The sequence below is a fragment of the Tetrao urogallus genome, assembly GCF_951394365.1.
Source record: "Tetrao urogallus genome assembly, chromosome: Z".
Classification (NCBI taxonomy): Eukaryota; Metazoa; Chordata; class Aves; order Galliformes; family Phasianidae; genus Tetrao; species Tetrao urogallus.
In genome coordinates, this window is record NC_136816.1 from 506,111 (window position 1) to 527,419 (window position 21,309).

At 49.0% G+C, this 21,309-nt stretch overlaps 1 protein-coding gene across 1 annotated transcript in view; it reads left to right on the forward strand.

Moving 5' to 3' along the window:
• Positions 1-4,732, forward strand: part of ZCCHC7 (zinc finger CCHC-type containing 7) — a gene marked incomplete at both ends in the record, with an annotated part of 102,926 nt that extends 98,194 nt beyond the window's left edge. Inside the window, 2 exons of the mRNA XM_079548408.1 lie at positions 3,736-3,853; positions 4,287-4,732. Coding sequence (XP_079404534.1) covers positions 3,736-3,853; positions 4,287-4,732 — 564 coding nt within the window. The remainder of the gene's footprint in view (positions 1-3,735; positions 3,854-4,286) is intronic.
• Between the last annotated feature and the right edge of the window lie 16,577 nt (positions 4,733-21,309).

A 21,309-nucleotide genomic window follows, 5' to 3' on the forward strand; every position in this document is an offset into this window, starting at 1 on the left:
AAGAGGAGGAAAGAAAAATTTTGATGCCAAGCAGTCTTTGGAGACAAATGAAGTCATTCTCTTTGAGCAGTATGTTGAGGCCGTTGCGTGTAATATGGACACGCTGCTGCCTTCACAGATGCCTTGGAAGAGGCAGGAAATAAGTGGCTCTTCCAGTCCAAAGCAGGTAAGAGGCATCAGCAGCCTGGTGTAACCTGTGGGAAATGCGAGCACTGCAGCATGACCTTGGCTGCGGTATGTCATCCAAATCCTTGCCTTTGTGTGCAGGGTGTCTGCTGAAGACATGGCCCCACATGTGATGACAGTTCAAGACCTTGGCACTGTAGTCAAGAGAACCATCTTGTTCTGTCTGGTATATAAGACTTCAGTAAGATATTCAGTAAATGAAAGTTTCCTTAAAGGTAGCTCTGAGACCAAACAAAGACAGAATAAAGCCACTGCCAGAAATGTATACACTGAAATGAAGGTATGCAGTGAGACCTGGATTGGCATGCTTGAACAAAAAGTGAAAGTGATTGTTGGCAGTGGACGAAGAACAGTTTACAAAACTGCCCTAAAAATGGCATTCAAGGAAGGCAGCAATACATGGTTACAAATGAGCTTTGAAAATGGTTAGTTCATTTCTGGGAGGAGATGATGGTTGTTACTTGGATGGAATAGGTACAAATTGTATAACAGAAGTAAGGGAACAAAGTGAGACAAGAGCAACATTTTACAGTTATCAGTGTTAAAGATAAGAGTATTTTCCCTAGCATGCGAGGAGCAGAGATAGCCTCAGCAGTGACTGAATGAAAATTGAGAAGTCAGTAATAATGCAGAAGGGCAGAAATTCTCACCAGATCTTCCAGTATGCACAGAAAAGCATCCCAGATGTGCACTGTATTGTATAATCATCAGTGGGTATTTGCCTTCAAATCACAAAACCTTCTCTTTGCAAATGGCTGTAGGAATGGGGCTGGTGGTCTGCTATGCATATTTATGGAGATCCAGCTGGACAGGCAATATGTGTGAGATTTGTAGCTCTCACTGACCAAGAAAACTAAGGTCAAAGTCAGTGTCTGCACTGATGCAGTGAGCAGCCCTGACAGAGCTTGAAAATCTTGGCTATAATTAAAAGAAAAAAGTTTGGGGTTTTTTGGAGGTTTTTTGTTTGTTTTTTAGTTTGTTTTTATTGGAAATTCATTATCAGTAAACATTACTGGTGATGATAAGCATCTCTTAACATTTTTTTCCCATTTCTGCACTGCAGGAACCCTCCTGCACTGCCTTTCTTGAGCATTTAAAGCAGAGGAATAACAGACTACCAAGAAGAGAAGGCTGCTGCTGTTAGTTTGTGTGGACATAACACAGCGCTTCCCACAGCAGTCTGCTTCTTTTCATGTTGCCATTTAATCTAGCTTAGGAACATTTGAAGTTCTTTTTCTTCGTTAGAAGCAACTCAGGCAAGAGCAAAGAAGTTGGTAAATCCTGCAGTTAACTGCACAGTTTGTGTGAGAAGGTGACTGTGGAGCACACGTGGGGGGTGTGCAGAGATTGAAGTAATTATGGCATTAGCTGCCAAAGGTTCTAATGCCTGGCAGTTGTGCTTACTATATTTGCTGCCTCATTTATTAATGCAGTTGTATTTTTAAACTCTACATAATGAGCTACAGTGCTAATAAGGGAAAAGATCTTGTTTTCTTTAGTAGACTTCCCATCACAGTCCATTTTGAACCATCCGCACCTCCAAACCATTGTGTTTGTGAGTCCCTGGCAAAGATGTGCTCTTCTGTGGGACATCTCTGTAGGAAAGTTGAGGAGGAGGTAAACCAACCAGGGACACAGCCCCTTACATTATTCAGGCTGCAGCAAGTTTTTAAGGCAGCATGGATAAGGAGCTGACCAGTAACTGCAGATGTGCTTTGCATTCACATCACAATACGCCAGTCACAGAAAATTCCTCCTGCAGGCTGGTAGCAGGTTCTGCTTTCCATCCTCTGTATGTCCCCTCCAGTGGCAAACACTGTCCCAGGAGTACTGAACAGTACAAACTGTGTGGCAGCAGTGGCAGCTCACCTGGGAGGAAGGGCACAGCACAGTGCTTGCTGGACATGCAGTTGATTTTTCTGTGAAGTTATGTTTCAGCAGAAAAGAGGAGTGCTAATTTTGGTGGCGCTCAGTTCACTAATGCTTCCATGTCAACAAGTGAGCAAAACAAGAAGTGATGAAGGGCTGTATTTCTGCAGGGCAAGCCAAAGGTGTTGTGTAGCATCCCAGCCACTGCATTTCACAGCTATCACAGGAGGAGAAATGTGCCTTGAGGTACTCCTGCAGAAAGCCAAACCGTGTTGCTTTCAGTAACCTCCGTGGCAATGCTTACATTTTCTTCTGTTCAAGGTAGGCAGGCAGCTTTGTGCCCAGCACGAAGCCTGCTCTGAGTTTGGTGCCATTCACAAGAAGCAGAAGTATTTCAGCTGTTCATTTCACTGCTTTCCTCTCCCCTTAAACCTGAGGAGGTAATTAGGAGTGGTGAGGGAGGAGGTGTCTTCGTGGGGTGTGCTGGGTGCCTGCGGTCACTGAGTGGCTGAGGTGTGCAGAGTGAAGTCTGGTCTAACCCAGCAGTGCTCCCTTGAAGGACACCACAGAAAATAATCCTTCTTTTGACTTCAGCCCAGCAAAGGCCATTTAAAGATGAGGTGAGGATATGAAATACGTATGAAATGCATTTTTAATGTATTGCTCCTCTAAAAGGGAGAGAGGAGAGTGCAGAAGGACACACAGGGAAAGGGAGTCCTAGAGGTCTCATATGGCTGAAGTCACAAATGCAGGAAGGAAAGCTGCTTAGATGGCGTGGAGATGCAGTGAGCAAAAGCTCCTTGTAGTTTATGGGGAATGGCAGGCCCAGAGTTCATTACATCTGGGCTGCATCCAATAAGTGGAGAGCAAATCCATAGGAAGCATAGCCAGGCCCACAGGCATTGCCAAAACACTGTGAGTGCAGCAGGGAAAGAAACACATTCCTCAATGAAGTGTTTGTGACGTGGGCTCACGTGGATGTGATCCAAGGAGCAGTGGGTGGTTCAGGGCTCTCTTCCCAGCACACCCGATGTCTTTGCATGGCAGAACCTTTTGTGGCATTTTACTCTGTTCTGCATCTGTAAGAAAGTGACACACAGCTCTGGCAGTGTGCAGAGGGGGCTGCCCTGGGCTCCTCCTCGTTGCCTTTTCCTTCCTTTAACCCCCTCCACACCTTTTGAATGTGCCACATTTCTGCACCTGCATTTCCCTCCAAGGGATACAGGTTGAAAAAGCCCCCTCACAGCTGGAGGGGTTGACCTGAGGAGATGAGGCTTGTGGTCGTGATGGAGAGCAAGTTGCAGAGGCAGCAGTGGGAGCTGGCCCAGCTCGGGCAGGACGCCCTGTGCCTGCATCTCGCAGCATGGTTGGCGCGCATTCCCCTGGTGTCTACCTGCTTCTAGTTCTATGCCTTGAAGACTGCTGCAGATCGGTAATAAGTGTGGGAAGGCACGTGAGTCCTTCCACTTGCTGCAAGGCAGCTGCAGGTTGGTTCATGGAATGCATGTTTTTCTTTGTGTGCTGAAAGAACTGTTGAAAATCAGTAGAATTATCAGTTTTTAAAGAATTGGTTGCAGCATCCTCTGTAGGTACAGACCAGCACCTGCAGAGTCCTGCTCATTTTGTTTCCCATGAAATCATAACTCAGCCTCATCTAGTGATTTAAAATGTGTTTTGCAGGAGTGCTCTGAGAAGCGCATGCGTGGAAGCATGTTCCCTGCTTCTCCATTCATCCACTACTACGACGATGAATGTGACCTCAAGAGGAGAGCAAACAGGTTAAAAAGAAAGATCACAGGTACAGCACATTTTGGGAGATCCCTTTTTATTTTCAGTTCTGTGAACTATTTTCTCCCGGGCTTGCTGCTTTCTGAAGTACTGCTGAATTGTTTCCATGTCTTGCGAGAAGCAGTAGGAATTTGGAAAGGTACTCCAGGAGTAGTAAGAGGTTTGTGACCTTAATCTTCTGTGTACCATGGAAATACATCATTTCAATGCCCCTAGGTGAGTGTTGTCAGATGTTTTAATTCTGCTGACATTGAAATGGTAATAAACTAGCAAGAGGAGGCTTAAACTGTAAGTCAGTAAGCTTCTTGTCTATGGACAATAAAAAACCACCTCAAAAAAATCTACCAAATTGAGACACCCTGTACAGGGAAAACTACAGTGGCTCCAGCACGGGGCTTCAGGTTTTCATTGCAGGTACTGAAGTGAGCTGATCTGTTTTACAGAACTGCAAGAAGCTGGCCTTCTGCCATTACAGCCAGAGACACCATGGCAGGAAGAAAAACATGGAGGGCACGGCTGCAAGAAAAAGCCTTGGGAGGAGCACAATAAACGTAACAGAGATGAGCATCACAAGAAGAAGAAGTCGTCATCCCAGGCAGACAAACAGAGAGCAAAAAGACACAGAAGTGATGTTGAAAGGGGCCACGAGATGGAGGACAACTTCCCTAGAGGGTATCATAAGCAGACATCCAGGGGCAGCAAAAAACATCACAAGTCTGTTCTCCAGGCGCATGGCAGCAAGAAGGAGTATGGCCAGCAACTTCTGGAAGCTGCTAAAAGGAAGAAGAAAAGGAAAAAACAGAGGGATGCTAGTCCTGATATCAATGAGAATTTATTCCTTATAAAACAGAGGAGGAAAAAGTCTAAACAGAAATCCTCCTGCTGGTGAGGAGGTAGATGGGAAGCACTGACAGTTGCTGGCCCTGATTCTGCCTGTTCTTTGTCACCCCTTACACACTGAATTTGAGTATGTCCCTGAGTCTGGGTGGACATGCCCAGGCCCCAGTCACACAAGAAGCATCCTTCTCTACTTCCAAAAGAGATGCTTTGTCTGTTGTGCGCTGTTCACTTGGCAGGGAGCATTTAGTATTTGTGTCTGGAATTACTGTACTTTTTCAGCAGTCCTCGTGTAAGTTTGCTGCCTTTGCTTGTAATGTGAGGGGCTGGGCTGGGGAAGGCCCTTGCTGCTTTGGGTAGGATTTGTTTCTTTGCTGGTGAGATGTAGCTCTGATAGCAGGATCTTGGCACGGCACTCGTGTTGACACTGAAGGGAAGCTTTTGCATGAGCAGGAGCTGGGTCCGTGTGTGATGTGCGTGTTCCCATCAGCCGCTCTCCAGGGCGCATCCTGCCCCTTTGAGAAGGTGCTGTGAAGGTGTTGCTTTAAGCTTTGGGAAGTGACGGTCTCCAGCCTTGCTCTGCAATGTAGGTCCACCACCATCAGTGCCACAGCTCTGGGTGCCAAGCGTGGGCAAGCTCTGACTGACCACATTCCACCTCTTTGCTGACTGGCTAGAACAGCAGGAGAAAGCAGCTAAGAAAATACAGCAGAGTTTACATCTCATGTTAGATATGTCACTGTTCCCCTTGGTGTGGGAGTGGTTGTGTCTGCAGAAATGGTAGAGCATGAAAAGTGTGTTTGATTCCAGACACGATGCGCTAAAATTTAATAATTAAAGTTATTTGTAAGACAGTTATTTTTGTACTGTAGAATTGGACGTTTATGTTGTTTAAAGTTTTGTAACAACAAATGCTTGACCAAATGAATAATTCAAATAAAAATTTACATGGGGGATACCCATAACCACTGATTTGCTCTACATTGTCTCATTGGCAAGCAGAACTACTTAAGAACACACTATCTGCTTCCCCTATTTTGAGCTGAAACTACAGCGCTGCCAGATTTCCTGTTTTTGTTGGTTCAGGACCTGTGCTGCAGCATACCACTACTTTTGCTAAGCAGAAGGAAGCAACTACCTGCACGTGTTCGTCAAGTTAGGCGTCCTCTCTTTCTGCTTACAGAGAAATTGGAAAGAACCAGCAAGTTGTGCAAATGCATGGGTATAGGAGGAGGAGAATCAGAAGGGTATTGCAGTACAGAAAAATGGGGGCTGTCTTTCCACCAGAACTGTTCCACTCTCTGTAAGCTCCCTGCTTTTTGTTTTTTTTCAGGGTCCCAAATGACAACACCAGTATTTCAGTGCCATATTGTCTCTGTCCAGAGCTGTTTTCGGCAGACCTAAACCCATGTAATGCTTGAGAACTGTCAGGACTTGTCAAGGACATCTTATTCAGAACCCAGTGCCCAGTTCTGAGTAAGTGCCTTCGTGCTGGTGGCTGAAATGTCTTTCTTCTCAACTTCATCAATTACCTGATTAAAAACTTCCTTTTGGCTGAAAAAAATAAATCACTTTCACCTCTTATTAAAAATATATACATCCTGAAAAGACCCCAACACTGAACTCACCTTCTCCCATGTGTTGTGCTTTACATCCCTTTTTATTCACCAACACATTTTTCTATTTGAACAAAAGTCTCCAGCAGCCTTCAGCTGGCACAGCATGCAGACTGGTACATACAGAAGGAGAGTTTTGGATTCAGTATTTAGGTCAGCTCCAGCTCATCCAGCAGTTGCCCCATTCACTCAGTGGCCACCTGGAGCTTGAGAGAATGCGTCCTCAGAGCTTCTGTCCTGTAGCACTTCCTTGGACAGAAGTGTTGTGATTCAGGGAGTTCCTGATTCTCCATCTACAGGTGATGGGCAGCTCAGAAATCGGCAGGTGCCACTGTGTGTGTGGTTGTACCCCTGCACATCAGCAGCCTGCAGGGCTGCAAACCGTATGCACTAAGAAAGTGTGAGCAGAAGATGAATCTCAGAAGACTGCATGCTGGTGGTTCTGCCCACAGAGAGTACTGGAAAGCACAAAACTACAATAACAGGCAGGGGAGAATTCCCTTAAGCTGTAGTGAGGCAGATTTTAGGGCGTCTCCCGGAATTATTTTCTTTGCTGTTTTTGAGGCAAATGTTCAGTAATATCTTTGTTGTAGTTTGATTTGGTTTTCGTTTAAGACAGAAGTGGGTCAGTGGAATTTTGGCCTTGTCATTCTCTACGTTGCACAATAGTGTGTCTGTGCTCTGGAGAGTTTTCACATTCACCGTGCTCATTTACTGAAGAACATCAGTAGAAGAGCATCAGTAGAAGAGCAGGGAGACCTCTGCTTTACTCCTCCAATACTGAAACTGCTGTGTTTTCTGCGGTGTCCGAGAGACCAAGGACAGAACTACAAACTGCAGTTAACATCAGAGAGAGAGGGAGAGGAGCCCTTGATCCATATAGGAGGTGTTTTACGGCTGCTGTGCTGTGTGCTGTGAAGGAAAACTTCACAGCCACTCCTACACAGGAAAACCAGAGGAACATTCTTCTGGTGCCACCTGGGAGGTGATGCTCTTGAGAGGTTCCCCATGGAGATCTTCTCTGTGTCTCTATCCCTGAGAACGCTCACCTAAACATTCTGTTCCTCATTTGCAAAGCATCCCACAAGGAAATAAAAAGGCCAGTGTACTTGCTGCTTATGCAGGTGTTATGCAATGGCTTAATGTGATGATGGGTTATTTAGCAGGCTAGCAAATGTGAGAGGCAACAGCGGTAATGCGAAAATGATACACACTGAAATGCCCAACCTAGGGAAATACAGAAGTGTGAAAGTACCGACATTGCTGAACTTGCGAGGCTGCTACATGAACTTGTTATGTATTTACATTGAATTAATGCTTACTAACAATAAGGGAAGAGAAACTTACGTCATCTACCTGGCCTTGTGCAAAGCATCTGACAGTGTCCTGCACAACATTCTTGTCTCTCAATTGGAGAGAGATGGATTGGTGGATGGAGCGGTTGGTGGACAAGGAGCTGACTGGATGGGGACACTCAAGAGCTGTGGTCAACACAGTTACAAGTCAGAGCTTCATACTGGGACCAGCACTTTTAGCATCTGTCAGTGATGTGGACGTTGGGATCAGATGCACACTCAGTAGGTTTGCTGACAACGCCAAGCTGAGTGATACGGTCAACACGCTGGAGGGAAGGGATGCCATCAGGAGGGACTGGGACAAGCTTGAGAGGTGAGCCCGTGTGAACCTCTCCGTACAAGGTTCTGCACGTGGACTGGGGCAATATCAAGCACTCACAAAGGTAGATCACTGAGTGGACTGGGAGCAGCGTTGAGGAGAAGGACTTGGACACATTGGTTGATGAGAAACTCAACATGGGCTTATACTGTGGCCAGAAAGCTAATTGTATCCTGCAGTGCATCAGCAGCGGGGTGACAAACAAGGAGACGGAGGTGGTTCTCCTTTGTGTAGTCTTATGAGATGCCACCTGAAGTACTGCAGTCAGAACAGGAGCACCTGGGCTTCTTAGTCTGGAGAACGCTCCTTATAGCAGCCTTCCTATGCCTCAAGGGAGCTACAGGAGAGCTGGAGAGACAGTTTTCTTCAGGGAGTTTAGAGATAGGGCAAGGGGTAACAGCTTTAAACTAAAAGAGGGGAGACCAGACGTGAGAAGGAAATTTTTTATTTGCAGGGCGGTGAGGCTCTGCCCAGAGAAGCGTGGGTGCCCCATCCCTTGAAGTGCCCCGAGCCACAGCTGGACCATGACACAGTGAGCTGGTGGGGGGCTGAGGTCTAATCCAACCCAACCATGCTGTCATTCTATGATTCCATGATAATGAAGACAAGACAAGGCAAGGAAGAGAGTGTTTCAGTGTTTTGAGCTTGGGGCTGGGAATGATAAGATCAAGTCCCTGTGGGTAAGGGGCAGAGGCAGGAGCAGCAATCCTGGTGGGGCTCCGTTAGAGACAACCAGGATGAAGAGATGGATGTTGCATTCTACAAGGAACTGGCAAAAGTCACATAATCACCAGTCCTTTTTTCATGGGGGGACTTCAGCTTCCCTGATAGTGCTGGAAATGCAATACAGCTCAGAAGAAGCAGTGCAAAGGAGGTTCCTGGAGTGTGTGGGAAACAACCCTGACACAGCTGGTAAAATATCCTACCAGGAGATGTGCCCTGTAGACCTGTGAGAGAAAGAATGGTGGGAGATGAGGTAGTCAGAACTGTCTTGGGCATAGCAACCATGAAATTAAGTTTTCTGTTCTTGGTGAAGTCAGGAGGGGGTCAGCAAAACCATGGACTTCCAGGGGGGACAGACTTTGAATTGTTTTGAACATTGACCTGGAAAATCCCCTTGGGAATCAGTCCTGAAAGGCAAAGGGGTCCAGGAAGGCTGCATGTGGCTCAAGAAGAAAATCCTGAGGGTGCAGGCCCTCCTGTGCTGTAAGATGAGCCAACGGGGAAGAGGAGCAGCCCGGCTGAACAGGCAGCTCTTGCTGAGATACCAGGAGATAAAGAGAATCTATGATCTTTAGAAGAAGGATCAGGCAACTCAGGAGGAATACAGATATGTCACTAGAGTATGTAGAGGGAAGCCCAATGAGAGTTTAATCTGGCCAACATCGTTGAAGATAATAAAAAATGATTTTACAAATATGTTAACAGCAAGAGGAGGGCCGAGGAGAATCTTCCACATCTATTGGATGCGGTGGGGAACTTCATCACTGAGGATGAGCAAAAGGCTGAGGTTCTCAGTGCCTTCTTTTCTTCTGTAGTCAGACCAGTTATTTATAATATATGCATATTAAAAATTACAAGATAATTATATAAATAAATACTGCAGATTCTGATGTACAAGTCATGGCAGTAGTGTAGCCGCTTTGTTTCAGAGGTACTGATGTCTTCTAGTGGCCCACGTGCAATGTGATGTGGAACAGGTGAGTTTTCCTAAGTCTTGCATCTGAGGTACCTGGCTACTCTGACAGGAATTAAATCGGCCAGGAGTCCAAACTGAGTAGTTCCTCTGAAGTTCAGTGGCCTTAACCAGTCCTGTTTGACATTGGACTCTTTTATGGATTTTTTTTCAGATTTGAGTATGTGCCTGAATTGTCCTGGGAACCCAATGATGAAGAATTTAAGCACAGTCAGTAACTGCTGCAAGTGGCTGGGTGGATCCTCAGAAGCCTGACTGTAGATTGTGGCCTCTGTGCCAGTGAGCACAATGCTGCAGATGAAGGCCAGGAAGTAATCAACTTGCTTTGCTGAAGCAAGGCTGCAGCAAATCTCCCAGGCTGACCGAGAGGCAGCAAAGCTGTGGTAAATGGAAAAAGAGAATGCAGCAGTGTATACAAAGCAGGGTGTTAGCTGCAAGCCCTCTTAGGCTGTGGCGCAGTAAGATACAAGCTCATGTCTGACTTTTGTCAGGCATGACACTTCCAGATTGAGCAAACCTGCTGTGCAGCGTGCAGAATCAGAGGGGTTCCAGATAACGCAGCCGGCAAGAAAAGATGGAAATGGATGAGACTCTTCTTTTTCTTCCTCCTAGAGGAAAGCTTGTGTGAAAATAGCATTCATTGGAGGACTTTTTTTTTAATGGAGTGAGCAGGGCAACAAAGCCCAGGGTCAACATACAGCAGGTGGGGATAAGACACTAAGAACACAGGCCTTGAAATGGTAAGGATAGCAGAGGACCGCAGCGGATTGTCTGAGCTGGGATGGAGAATCGCTGGCAGGGTTTGAGGATGAGCTGAACAAACATGAGCTGCAGATGAAAAGAGATTGCTGAGGAAGCAGATGGGTAGCGGGCTGCTGAGGGCCCATTCTGCAGTATCTCTGAGTAGATTGGTCCTGCCCTCTCTACTATATAAGCATCGCTGTCCTGTTCCACTGCTGGGTGGAGCGGTGTCAAACGTGACCAGGTCCAGGCACTGCTGGCGTTAAGGGGAGTAAAGAACCAGGACAGTTATGTGCCACTGCGTGTGCTGGGCTGTCCTGTTCCACCCGCACTAACTGCTCTCCAACCAAGGCTTCCATTTGTTTGTCTCAGTTTTGTTGCTCAGTTGCCCTACATTAACATAACCGTTGTAAACCTTGCATTGAGTGCTGCAGCCTTCACAAATGTGGGAGAAGTACCATGCAGCAAGACAGAAAGGACCTGTTGCATGGAATCTCAGTTGGAAAAGGCTTCAAAGAAAACCCCAACCCATCCCACCATGCCCACTAACCATGTCTCTCAGTGCCACATCCCCAGGGTTCTTGAACACCTCCAGGGACAGTGACTTCACCACCTCCCTGGACAGCTGTGCCTGTCCTGAACACTCTTTTGGAGAAGAAATTCTTCCCAATACCCATGCGATCTTCCTAATGCCCTAATGTCAATCAGCAGGGCTGTAGTAGGAACCGTATTTCCCAGGAGATGGAATCCCACAGTGTTGGACACTCCATACACCCAGGAGCAAATCTGTGCCCTGCCTATCAGTGAACTGCACAGACAAGGAAGCTGTTTCTGCTTTACCGTGCCATGCATCTGGTCCAGGTGCTCAGCCTTCCCTGACCACAGTGCTGGGCTCCACTCGTGGATCTCTTCCTTCTGCTACTTGAACCAAAGCATTTAATCCTGGCAGGCTCCTGTAGCTATCAGTGGACTTTCTGTTGAGCAATTAGTTAATTGTACAGAAGTTAATGCAACAGTAAAGCTGAATTTGCTTTAGATTGGAAGGGCAGGACGCTGAAAGCAACAAGAAGGCCTGATGCATTTTCTACTAGCAAAACACATTGCTGCATTAGCAGCTATTTAAAGGAAAGCACAGCGTTAAAATTCTGTCCTGGACCTGATGACTTGCAGACTGGGCTACTTTCATCAAGCTCCATTCTATCCTATTAAACTAAAATGTGCTTCAGCCTGTCATTCCTCCCACCTGCTATTTACTCCCTCCTTTAAAGAACTGTCACTCTTTACTCCAGAGATGCCTGGGACTAAAAAACATGCTTATCCCTGGAGAGGGCAGAGACTCGAGGTCACAGCTGATGTGCACTGGTGAAGCAGCATGAGGAAACCTACATTGCGTGAATAAATAAGTGGCTGTAGCTCAGCCTGGGCTGGGTGGAAGAGACAAGATGGATGGATCAAAAGGTTGCAGTCTTGTTTGGTAATGGGGGCAGCCGTCCCTGGAGTAAGAGGGGAGAAGGGAGTGTTTGGTCTATGATTTCTTGCAGCAAGGCTGAAGAAAGAAGGAGTGCTTCAATTTGAGGTGCAGTCTCTGTGGGATGCCTGTGTACACTGGGGAAGAATTAAAGATTTTTTTTTAAGAGTGGAGCAGATAGGCGGGCTCCTCTTTGAATCCTTCCTTTCACCAACGTCTGCCTAAAATATATGGTTACGTCTGTTTGATATGCATACGTATTAGACACGTATGCACACACAATAGCTCATGCCTTTATACATACTGTGGTAGAATCACCCGGGATTTCACCTGATCAGGCATGCCTGAGCAGCACTGCGTGGAGCTGTGGGAGCACCGATGTATTCCAGGTAGTGGAAGCTGCCCTAATGTGGCTGCCAATGCCAGAGTGCTGCATGCCTGCCTGGAGCTGCCATGCCTGCTCCAAAGCAGTGCTCTGAGCCACAGGCACGAAGGGGATGTGCTCCAACGTCACACTGCATCCAGAGGAAGCGCCAGGCAGGAGCAGCATCCAACATTTGAGAATTCACTGCTGAGGCCACTGAGGTGCCGTCAGCGCGGGGCTGTGCTGGCAGCGTTGCTGTGCCCTCCTGGCCCTGCCTCGGGCAGACGGGTCTTCTCTCGTTGCAGCTGTTCTCCACCTTTCTTCCTGAGAGCTGAGACTTCCCAAGCACGAGGTCCCATAAGAATGCGTTGCTGTTCTGTTCCAAAGGGCTTGGCTCTGAAGGTCCCACTTTATAGGAGATACCTCCATACCGGCCCGTGACCAAAGACAGCTCTGTCTCCTCCTCCTCCCACTGTGTGCTCAGAGCTTTGCAGCGGACACTGCTGTGTTTTCTGTGCTCTGTGCTCCTTCATTTTGTCCCACAGCTTTGCCTGCACGTGTTGTGCAAAGCCTGTGCCCCTCCGTATGGGCGTTGCAGCTCAGATGTGTTACCCACGGCTTTGGTGAGGGTCGGAAGAGGCACAGCACTGTGCTGAGCTCCCGTGGAGCAGGTGCTGCCCGGAGCACAGGCTGGCTTTGTGTCGGTGCTGATGTGAGGCATGGCGGGCAGTAATTGCACTTTTTTGCATTGCAAAATGATTATTAGCGCCTCAGTTCATTATCAAAGCAAATTTAATTTTTCAGTGTAAAGGAAACGGTTGTATTTATAAATGAAACACTGTTTATACAGCCAGAAAAAAAAAATTAATTCATGACAAATGTAAGGAAAATTAATAGTCTTTAACTGGGACAATATTTGACTGTCTAATTGTCTAATTGTGCTTTGCCAGGTAAAGCACACTCTCATTTCTGCTGGCTCCTGATGGAGATTTCCACAGAAGTATTTTGCACTCCTGATGAAACTGCGTTTAAATATTTTTTTAATTAATCTTGCACCGAGCAGTCAGGTCAAAGCACGTAAGGGTGCTGCGGAAGCTCGGCGTTCTGCAGTGGATCTGTGCCTCTGCAGAGGGAGGATCTCGTCTCATCCGAACCCATTCAGGCAGAAATAAAAAAGAAAAGGGAGAGGCCAAAGATGAGCAGAGCAGGCACAGGGTTCCCAACATGCCGAGTGTGAACACCGTGCCTGGAGTGCAGGGTGCGGAGCAGAGCAGTGCAGGGTGCCCTGCTCACACTTGGAAACTCCCAGGCAAGCACACTGACATGCAGAACTGTCAATGGCCAATTGCTTACTCATGGGAGGGAAGAGCAGGATGTGCAAAGCCACCAGCAGCACTGCACCTACATGTGGAGTCCTCAGCACAGGAGAGACATGGAGCTGTTGGAGTACATGCAGAGGAGGGCCACAGAAATTATTCTAGGGATGGAAACCTCTCCTACAAGGACAGGCTGAGAGTTGGGGCTGTACAGATGGAGAAGAGAAGACTCCAGGAGTCTTCTCCAGGAGACCTGAGAGCAGCCTGCTGGTTTCTAAAGGGGAACTAAAGGAAAGAAGGGGACAAACTCTTCAACAGGGTCTGCTGTGAAAGAACTAGGAGAAATGGTTTTAAATTAAGGAGGGGAGATTTAGATTGGCTATAAGGAAGAAGGATTTTGTACAGTAAGGACAGTGAGGCACTGCAACCTCAGAACCCAGAGATGTGGTAGAAGCTCCACCCCTGGAGGCACTGCAGGCTTTGAGCTCCCGATGGACCTGTGGATGTCCCTGTTCACTGCAGAGGAGCTGGACTAGATGACCTTTAGAAGTCCCTTCCAGTTGAAAAGGCTCTATGATTCTGTTTCTGTCTGGTTCAATGAGGGCTTCTGTATCCCCAGCTCAGGACTAGGCTGCCTGTGGCACCAGCTGTCCCCTTCCCAGGACACAGGTGCAGCTGTGACACCCCACAAGTATGCAGCAATTCAGGTGCAGACTCAAGGACAGCGTGCCAGCTCATTAACCCCCCCCATTACCTTTGGGATCAGTCTCCAGGGACACTGGTTGCACCGGAGCCCTTCTGGCACAGTGTTGGCAGTGCTGTGCAGATGGAACTCACAGCACGCAGTGAGGGGGCCTAGAGCCCGCCACAGGGCTGCACGTGTCCCTGGTGGGTGCACAGGGCAGGCCAGACAGGCAAAACCCTGTGCAGTGCAGACAGAGCTCCACTGGCAGTCCCATCTCTCACCTTGCCCCGTGCAGCCTGGCACAGCTCCGCTCAGGACAGCTTGGAAGCGTGCAATCTCTTCAACTCAGCCTGCCAACTTGAAGTCAATTTGCATTGGATAATTATTTTCAATTAAGTGATAACAATCCTGTTCCGAACAGAAATAATCTTGTCCGAAGGCCAAACAGTTTATCCTGTCTCGGAGATGAGGCTGCAGCCTTGCGGAGGCTCACGTCAGTGTCAGCACTGTTATCACCTCCGCTGTGCTGAAGGGAATGTCCCCTGCTCGGGGAGGGTGGAACAGAACCCGCTGTGCTAACTTCGCAACATCACAGCGCTGTGCTCCAGTAACAAGCTGTGCTCAGGGCCTTTGCAAGGACCCAGGGGGGGTGAAACCCTGCTGGTCCATTCGTGTCTCTTGGTGGGAGGGGGGCTGTGTTCCGTTGGCACACCTCCCTGGTGAGCCCACTGCCCTCCTCCTCCAGCAGCTCCCGCAGCACTGAGCAGGGCAAGCATGTGCACTGCACAGCAAGGGTCACCCAGAACAGGGGCGTGCACAGACTGGCTCAGCATCCCCAGCAGCAATCTGATGGCATGGACTGCATAGCAGACAGACAGCTCTCTGGGAGCAGCACCTCTGGGAGCAAGAATGACAGAGATCTATGGAAGCAGCCTGCAGAAGCCACCCAGGTGCACCTGCGTGCCCTCCCCTTGGGGCTGGTTGTGTGCAAGTCTGCTTTACTTATGGTGGGCAGTGACCTCAGCATAAGTAGATTTTAAATCTGTGAGTCTGCAGTAGTAAGAAAAGACAAGTGAGACAGTCTGCTCTCACAAAACAAGGGGTCGGCAGGGTTCCCTGCCTTTTCCTAGGGGGAGTGAGCCCTAACTCTAACAATAGCCCCCTTACTCAAACCCAATCCTAGTCCAACCCTAATTCTAAATGTAATTCTAACCCTTACCCAAAGCCTAACTCTGAACCAACCCAATCCTAACCCTCCCCAAACTACCTTGACAATTTGACTGAACTGTCAGGAATCTGCTTCAAAGGGTTGAGCCTATGGCCGTTTGTTGGCACTGCCTGATGGATGTACAGGTGCCAGACACCTGCCAGGAGGCAGCAGCTCAGCCAAAAGATGGGGAGGTGAAAGGCCTGATGACAGACACCTCCTCTGCTGAAGGAAACAGGCAAACGCCTCTGTCTGTGTGGAGAGTGCCAAGGAGCAACGGATGGTGCTTGATGAGAGTTGTTGGCTTTTATTTCTCCTTAACTTTTTTTTTTTTTTTAATCCACTGCATTCCAGTCAGTTGGGAAGATTGGAATCCAAAGCTCCTGCAAGTGAAAAATAGCAAATCCAATATCTTTTTAGTGGTGTTTTTATATTCAAATTAGACATAATCTCTATGAATAAAATTACTGTTCCCAAAGGGATCATGCCCAATTTAAATGTATAAAATGTCATTAAAGGGGTGCTGGCTTGCTATTAAAATTTAACTCCAGCAAACCCCTAACGTCCTTTGTATTATAGTTTAACAATTAACCCAGAGATGTACAATCTGGTACAGTACAGTAAGTGCATTGTTTCTGACAAGCCCGCAGACAGACCAACTGCTGAAAGCAGCACCACATCCGAACGGAGCTGCTGCACTCCTGCCTCTGGACCCTGCTGCTGGGACATGCAGGAATCCCCATGTGTGGGGCTCATGCCCCCTTCCCTCTGGGTCCAGGAAAGCTGCCCTAGCTCTCAGCAGGCAAAGGGTGCAGGACCTCCTGCCCCAAAGCCTTTCAAAACAAAAGGCACCAGGGATGGCTGCCCATCCCATCCCGTGAGGGATGAGAACCAACACAAGAATCGCATTGCAAGAGAAGATGAGATTCAAAAAATGCCTCAGGAACCTGAACTCACAACGTTCCGTGGCATCCAGCAAGGTACATCCTAGGGTCCTGAGGGAACCGGCGGATGTAGCTGCTGAACCTCTCCCCGTCATATCTGAGAACTCACAGCTGCCAGGTGAAGTCTCCAGTGAAAGGTGAAAAGGGAGTGTCACAGATATTTGTAACAGGCTCCTAGGGAAGGTCCTGGCAACTACAGCCAGACTAAACTAGTGCCTGGTAAGATCACACAGCAGATCCTTCTGGAAGTCATGCTAAGGCACATGAAAGACAGAGAGATGGTTAGAGAGGGACAGCATGGCTTCACAAAGGGCAAATCATGCCTGATTCATATACCGCCTTCCACAATGGGCTGACTGCATCAGTGGGAAAGTGAAGAGCTGGTTGTCATCTAACTCAGCTTCTGCAAGACCTTTTATGTGGTCTCCTGCAATATTCATGTATTTAGATGGGAGAGAGATTATTTTAATTGATAGACTGTAAGATGGATCAGGAATTCACTAGATGGCTGCATCCAATGAGTCGGAGGTTCTGCGTCCAAATGGAAAGCAGTAACAAGTGCTGTCACTCAAGGGTCTGTGTTGGGACCAATACCATTCAATATTTGTCCTGCAGAGAAAAGCTGAGGGAGCGAGACTTGTTCAGCCTGGAAAAGGGAAGGCTCTGGGGGGACCTCACTGTGGCCTTTCAGTGCGGAAAGGAGGTTTGTAAGACAGTTGAAGAATGCCTGTTTACCAGGATCTGTAATGACAAGACAGAGAGTGATGGTTTTAAACTGAAGAGGGTAGTTTCAGATTGGATGTGAGGAAAACAGTCACCGTAAGTGTGAGGCCCAGAGGCTGCCCAGAGAGTCTCTTTACTAAAAGGGCTCGAGGCCGGGTTGCACAGGGCTTTGTGCAGCCTGGTCTAGTGGAAGGTGTCCCTGCCCATGGCAGGAGTTCAAAGCTAGATGATCTTTAAGGATCCCTTCCAATCAAACCATTCCATGACTGTATTGCTTCCGGACTGAGGCAGCTGAGCTCATGCGGTGGCTTGCAGTCACCTGGACCTCTGGCTGTTCTGTCAGGAAGGCCATCAAGGCAGGTCTTCCCAAGAGGAACAAGAGCAGGCGTATCACCCACACAACGCTAAATGTTGGTGCCCCAGAGAACGCCCTGCAGTGCCGCTCCCTCCTGCCTCTCCTGCACTCCCCCAGGCGCTGCCATGTGGAGATCCTTTGGATTCCCAGACAGTGAGGCACAGCAGCTGTGGAGGACGCTGCGCGCACGCTGGCTGCCCCCTCCACGCTGTGGGAGAAGCAGGCTCGTGGCTGCCTTGGTGGCTGGAGACTGGGAAAAGCACAGCCTGCTGGAGCACTGAAGCCATGGCAGGAACGGCCTGCTCTATCCCAAATGCTGGTGGTACTGCTTCCCATGCCTGATCAGATTTAAGCTTTTGCTGAACACAACACGGTCACCCTGACGGAAAGGCACCCACCACTTGTCCCGATGCAGGCAGGGCCGGTGCAGCACCCTGCCATCACCTCCTTCTGTTGCCTCTTGAGCCCAGAAAACATCTTTTTCTACCTAATAATTACTGTGCATTAAAGGGTATAATGCATTTTTAAACATGCAGGTTTGTGAACTGCACGTGGGCGAAAATCCATGCTATAAAAACACGCGTTTAACTAACGTGCAATTAATGGGGCAAAATATTCAAAACCGTTTCTTACTTTGTAGGAGTGAAACACTTTCCAGAGCATTTTAATTACGGCTGTGGTGTTCCAGATGCAAAGGCCACACCTGATCTTCCTCGTGCTCTCTTTTTCCCAAAGCAACAGAAAAGGCGCCTTAAAACCCAGCACTCCTATGCATAGAACAGAGCCGCTGGGCTCCTGCAAGGCCATAGCCGAGCGCACACAGGCGGCAGCACAGAGCGGGCACCCAGGCCTGGGCTTTGCTCCCAGCTGCCTCCTGCTCTGACACCTGCCCGACTCAAAGCACATCCAAGGGAGGCACTCAGCCGAGACGTGCGGCTGGGCACCCGCTCCTGCTGCAGATTAGCCTTGTCATTGTGTTTATGAGAGTAAGAGGATCTTGCGCTGCTGCAGTGTTTTTCCATTAGCCATTACAAGGAGATGGTGCTGGAGGGAACAAGGAAAAGGCTTTCCCTGTGCACGACTGAGCCACAGAGGCCAAATCAGAGGGACAGGTTGCGCCCAGCATAATTCCTACCTTGATTTCCGTGTCAGGACTTGATAAGGCACACAAGGTAACATAAAGGCCTCTCCTTCCCTGCAGAACCCACCCCATGCCCTCAGATGCTGCCTGGATCTCACTGCCGGAGGAGCCCCAGCTCCCAGCTCCATGCAGATGCCCTGGTCTGCCCATGGCTGCAGCCATCAGAAGCCCCTCAGGCTTGTGGTGGGAGCCTCTCCGCAGGCAGCAGCCAAATGCAGAGCTGAGCCTGGGTCTTTGCAGGCTTCCTCTGGCACACAAGGCTGCATGGAACAGCGTGCTGCAGTGCCTGCATGAGCCCAGAGACCCAGTGGCATGCACACGTCCCACATCCTCATCGCAGACACCTTCCCAGGCATGTTCTGCACATCCTGCCCCAGGGAGGGGGTTTTGCTTCCATCACCAATGAGAAGCAACAGCTCAATGAAAATTACATCTCTTTTCTAAAGGAAGTTCCCAGATTTATGCTAATGCCAGAGTGCTTCTGAGCCATCAGGTGACTGGCAACGCATCAAATCACATTTTGCTTTAAAATACATGAATCCAAAATGGAAACAGTGACAGATTTGGCATCCGGCAGCCTGGGGGAGAAATACCCCATCCGGGCATTCGCAACAATGGATTGCATCTAAAACAGGTCTGCGTTTGGTCCTGACAACTAATGCTCTGTTCAATCGCATGAAAAAAAAGCCCTTTTTAATTCTGAAAAGGAAAACAGTTTAATCATTGTAAGAAACTATACCTTCAGGGTATCGCTCCAAAATACAGGCGGAGATTAGGAGGGATTTGTGAGATGGTGTTTATTCCCAACTTAGGTGCTTTCCATAAATTAATTATAAAAGCGGGCCCAAGCCAGCCAGGAGTGCGCTGGGAAATTCTCAGAGTGTTCGTCATTTCCATGCACTAATATTCACGCCATCTGCCTGCTGCTCTCTCTTTGCTCCATTGTCAGCAGCAGCCTGTTTCCTGTGCTGCGTCAAGTCCCTCTCCCCAGCCCTGCCGCAGGTAACCGGCCCTGGCACATGGATGGATTCTTACTGATGGAGGAGAGGATTCCCTCTGCTGAGTGCCAGGGGTCAGGACGGCAGCAGGAAATGCTCAGACAGGGACTGGATGGGGGCTTGCAGGGCAGGTGAAGCCCAGCCTTGGTCTGGTGAGGGGGTGATGTGCTTCCCTGTGCTGCAAAATGGGCATGCCATCCCGGGGAGCCAGGAGCTGTTTGGTGGAGTGACCCCACCAGAGATGATGACGGTGTCAGGAAGGAGCAACAGCACAAAGAGCTCTTTCTCCCAGCCTACCTCTGTGGGCCCTCACCCTGTGCCTCACCCCTACAAGGGGTCCCTACAAGGCCTGCAGCACCCCGGGGAGCTCTGCAAAACCCTCAACCTACCTGGCAACCAAAGGACAAAGGGCCGGCAGTGCCAGAGGCAGCTGCATAGCAAATTAACCCACAGGCTTTGATTTTCTGACCCTTCTCACAGCCGCGATGTCAAGCGGTGCGGTCCTCGTGACCCTTCTCCTGCTTACGACTCACAGAGCAAGCTGCTGGCATCCCGAGCTCATCCCCTTTGCTACCAGAGAAGGTGGATGGTGCAGCCCTGTAAGCGACAGCTCTGGCCCTACAGTGAGGCAGAATGGAGCAAGACCACGCGTCTTGCTGCCGATGGGCTGTGCTGTGCAGTGCTCATTGCTCTGTCCACCAGCACAGCTCAGGAAAGGAGTTGGCATCCACCCCTCTCTCTCATTTTACCTCTCAGAAAAGTTTTGCTTCAGAGCCTTCCTGAGGCGCAACTGTCCAACACAGAACTGGCAGAGAGAGAGGACTGCACCCATCAGGTGCCCAGGTGCAGGCAGGACGCCGGCACCAGCAGGTGTGTACATGCAGACACACCTGTGTGCAATACTGCTGTAAAAGCAGGAAGAAGAGACTGGGAACCTCTGTCCAGGTTGTCTCATGGGACAGGAATAATGACACACTGGGCTGAATGGCATCTGGGTAAAACCAAGGAGAGGAAAGGGTTCCTGCACTGCTTAGGGCCGCGTGGTGCATCCTCCAGAAGGCAGCAGGTGGTCACACAGAGAGCCAGAGTGCTGGGCTGTGCAGGATGGCCTGGTGGGCAGTGCTGGTGGGACACAGCAGTGGGAGCAACTCTGGGCTGCAGTGCCCTGCAGAGCTCTCCTGAGGGATGTGCACAGAACTGCGTTCTATGCATCCTGCACTGCGCGTGCTGGGCAGGACAGCCGGACCCAGCAGCATTTCAGCAGGACCTGTATGCTTTTGCAGTTAAAACAGGCAAAAAGCCAATTCCAGAACTCTTCTATTTACAGCCTTTATAGTTTTGCACATACATATGTGAAACTTTTCATTCCATATGTATGGAATGACCCGGCCAAAATTTTGTTATTTTCAGTAGCTGCCCACAGCACCCCACAGCAGCCACACATCACCTCCAGCAGCAGGACAGGGTGGCCGGAGGGGAAAGGGAAAGGATCCAGCACCCTGCAGCAGCGGCAGTGCAGGGATATGCTGGACAGCACACATGCTGACATGAATTCTCCCTGATAAGAGAGGGAGATGTCAGTGCTAATGATAACTCAGCTCCACATGGCACAATGAAATTTCAAGCAATTATGAAAAAGTACAATGGCCTCTGCTGGCCTAATCTGACAGCATGCTGACGGCAGGAGCAGGCGTGCATCGT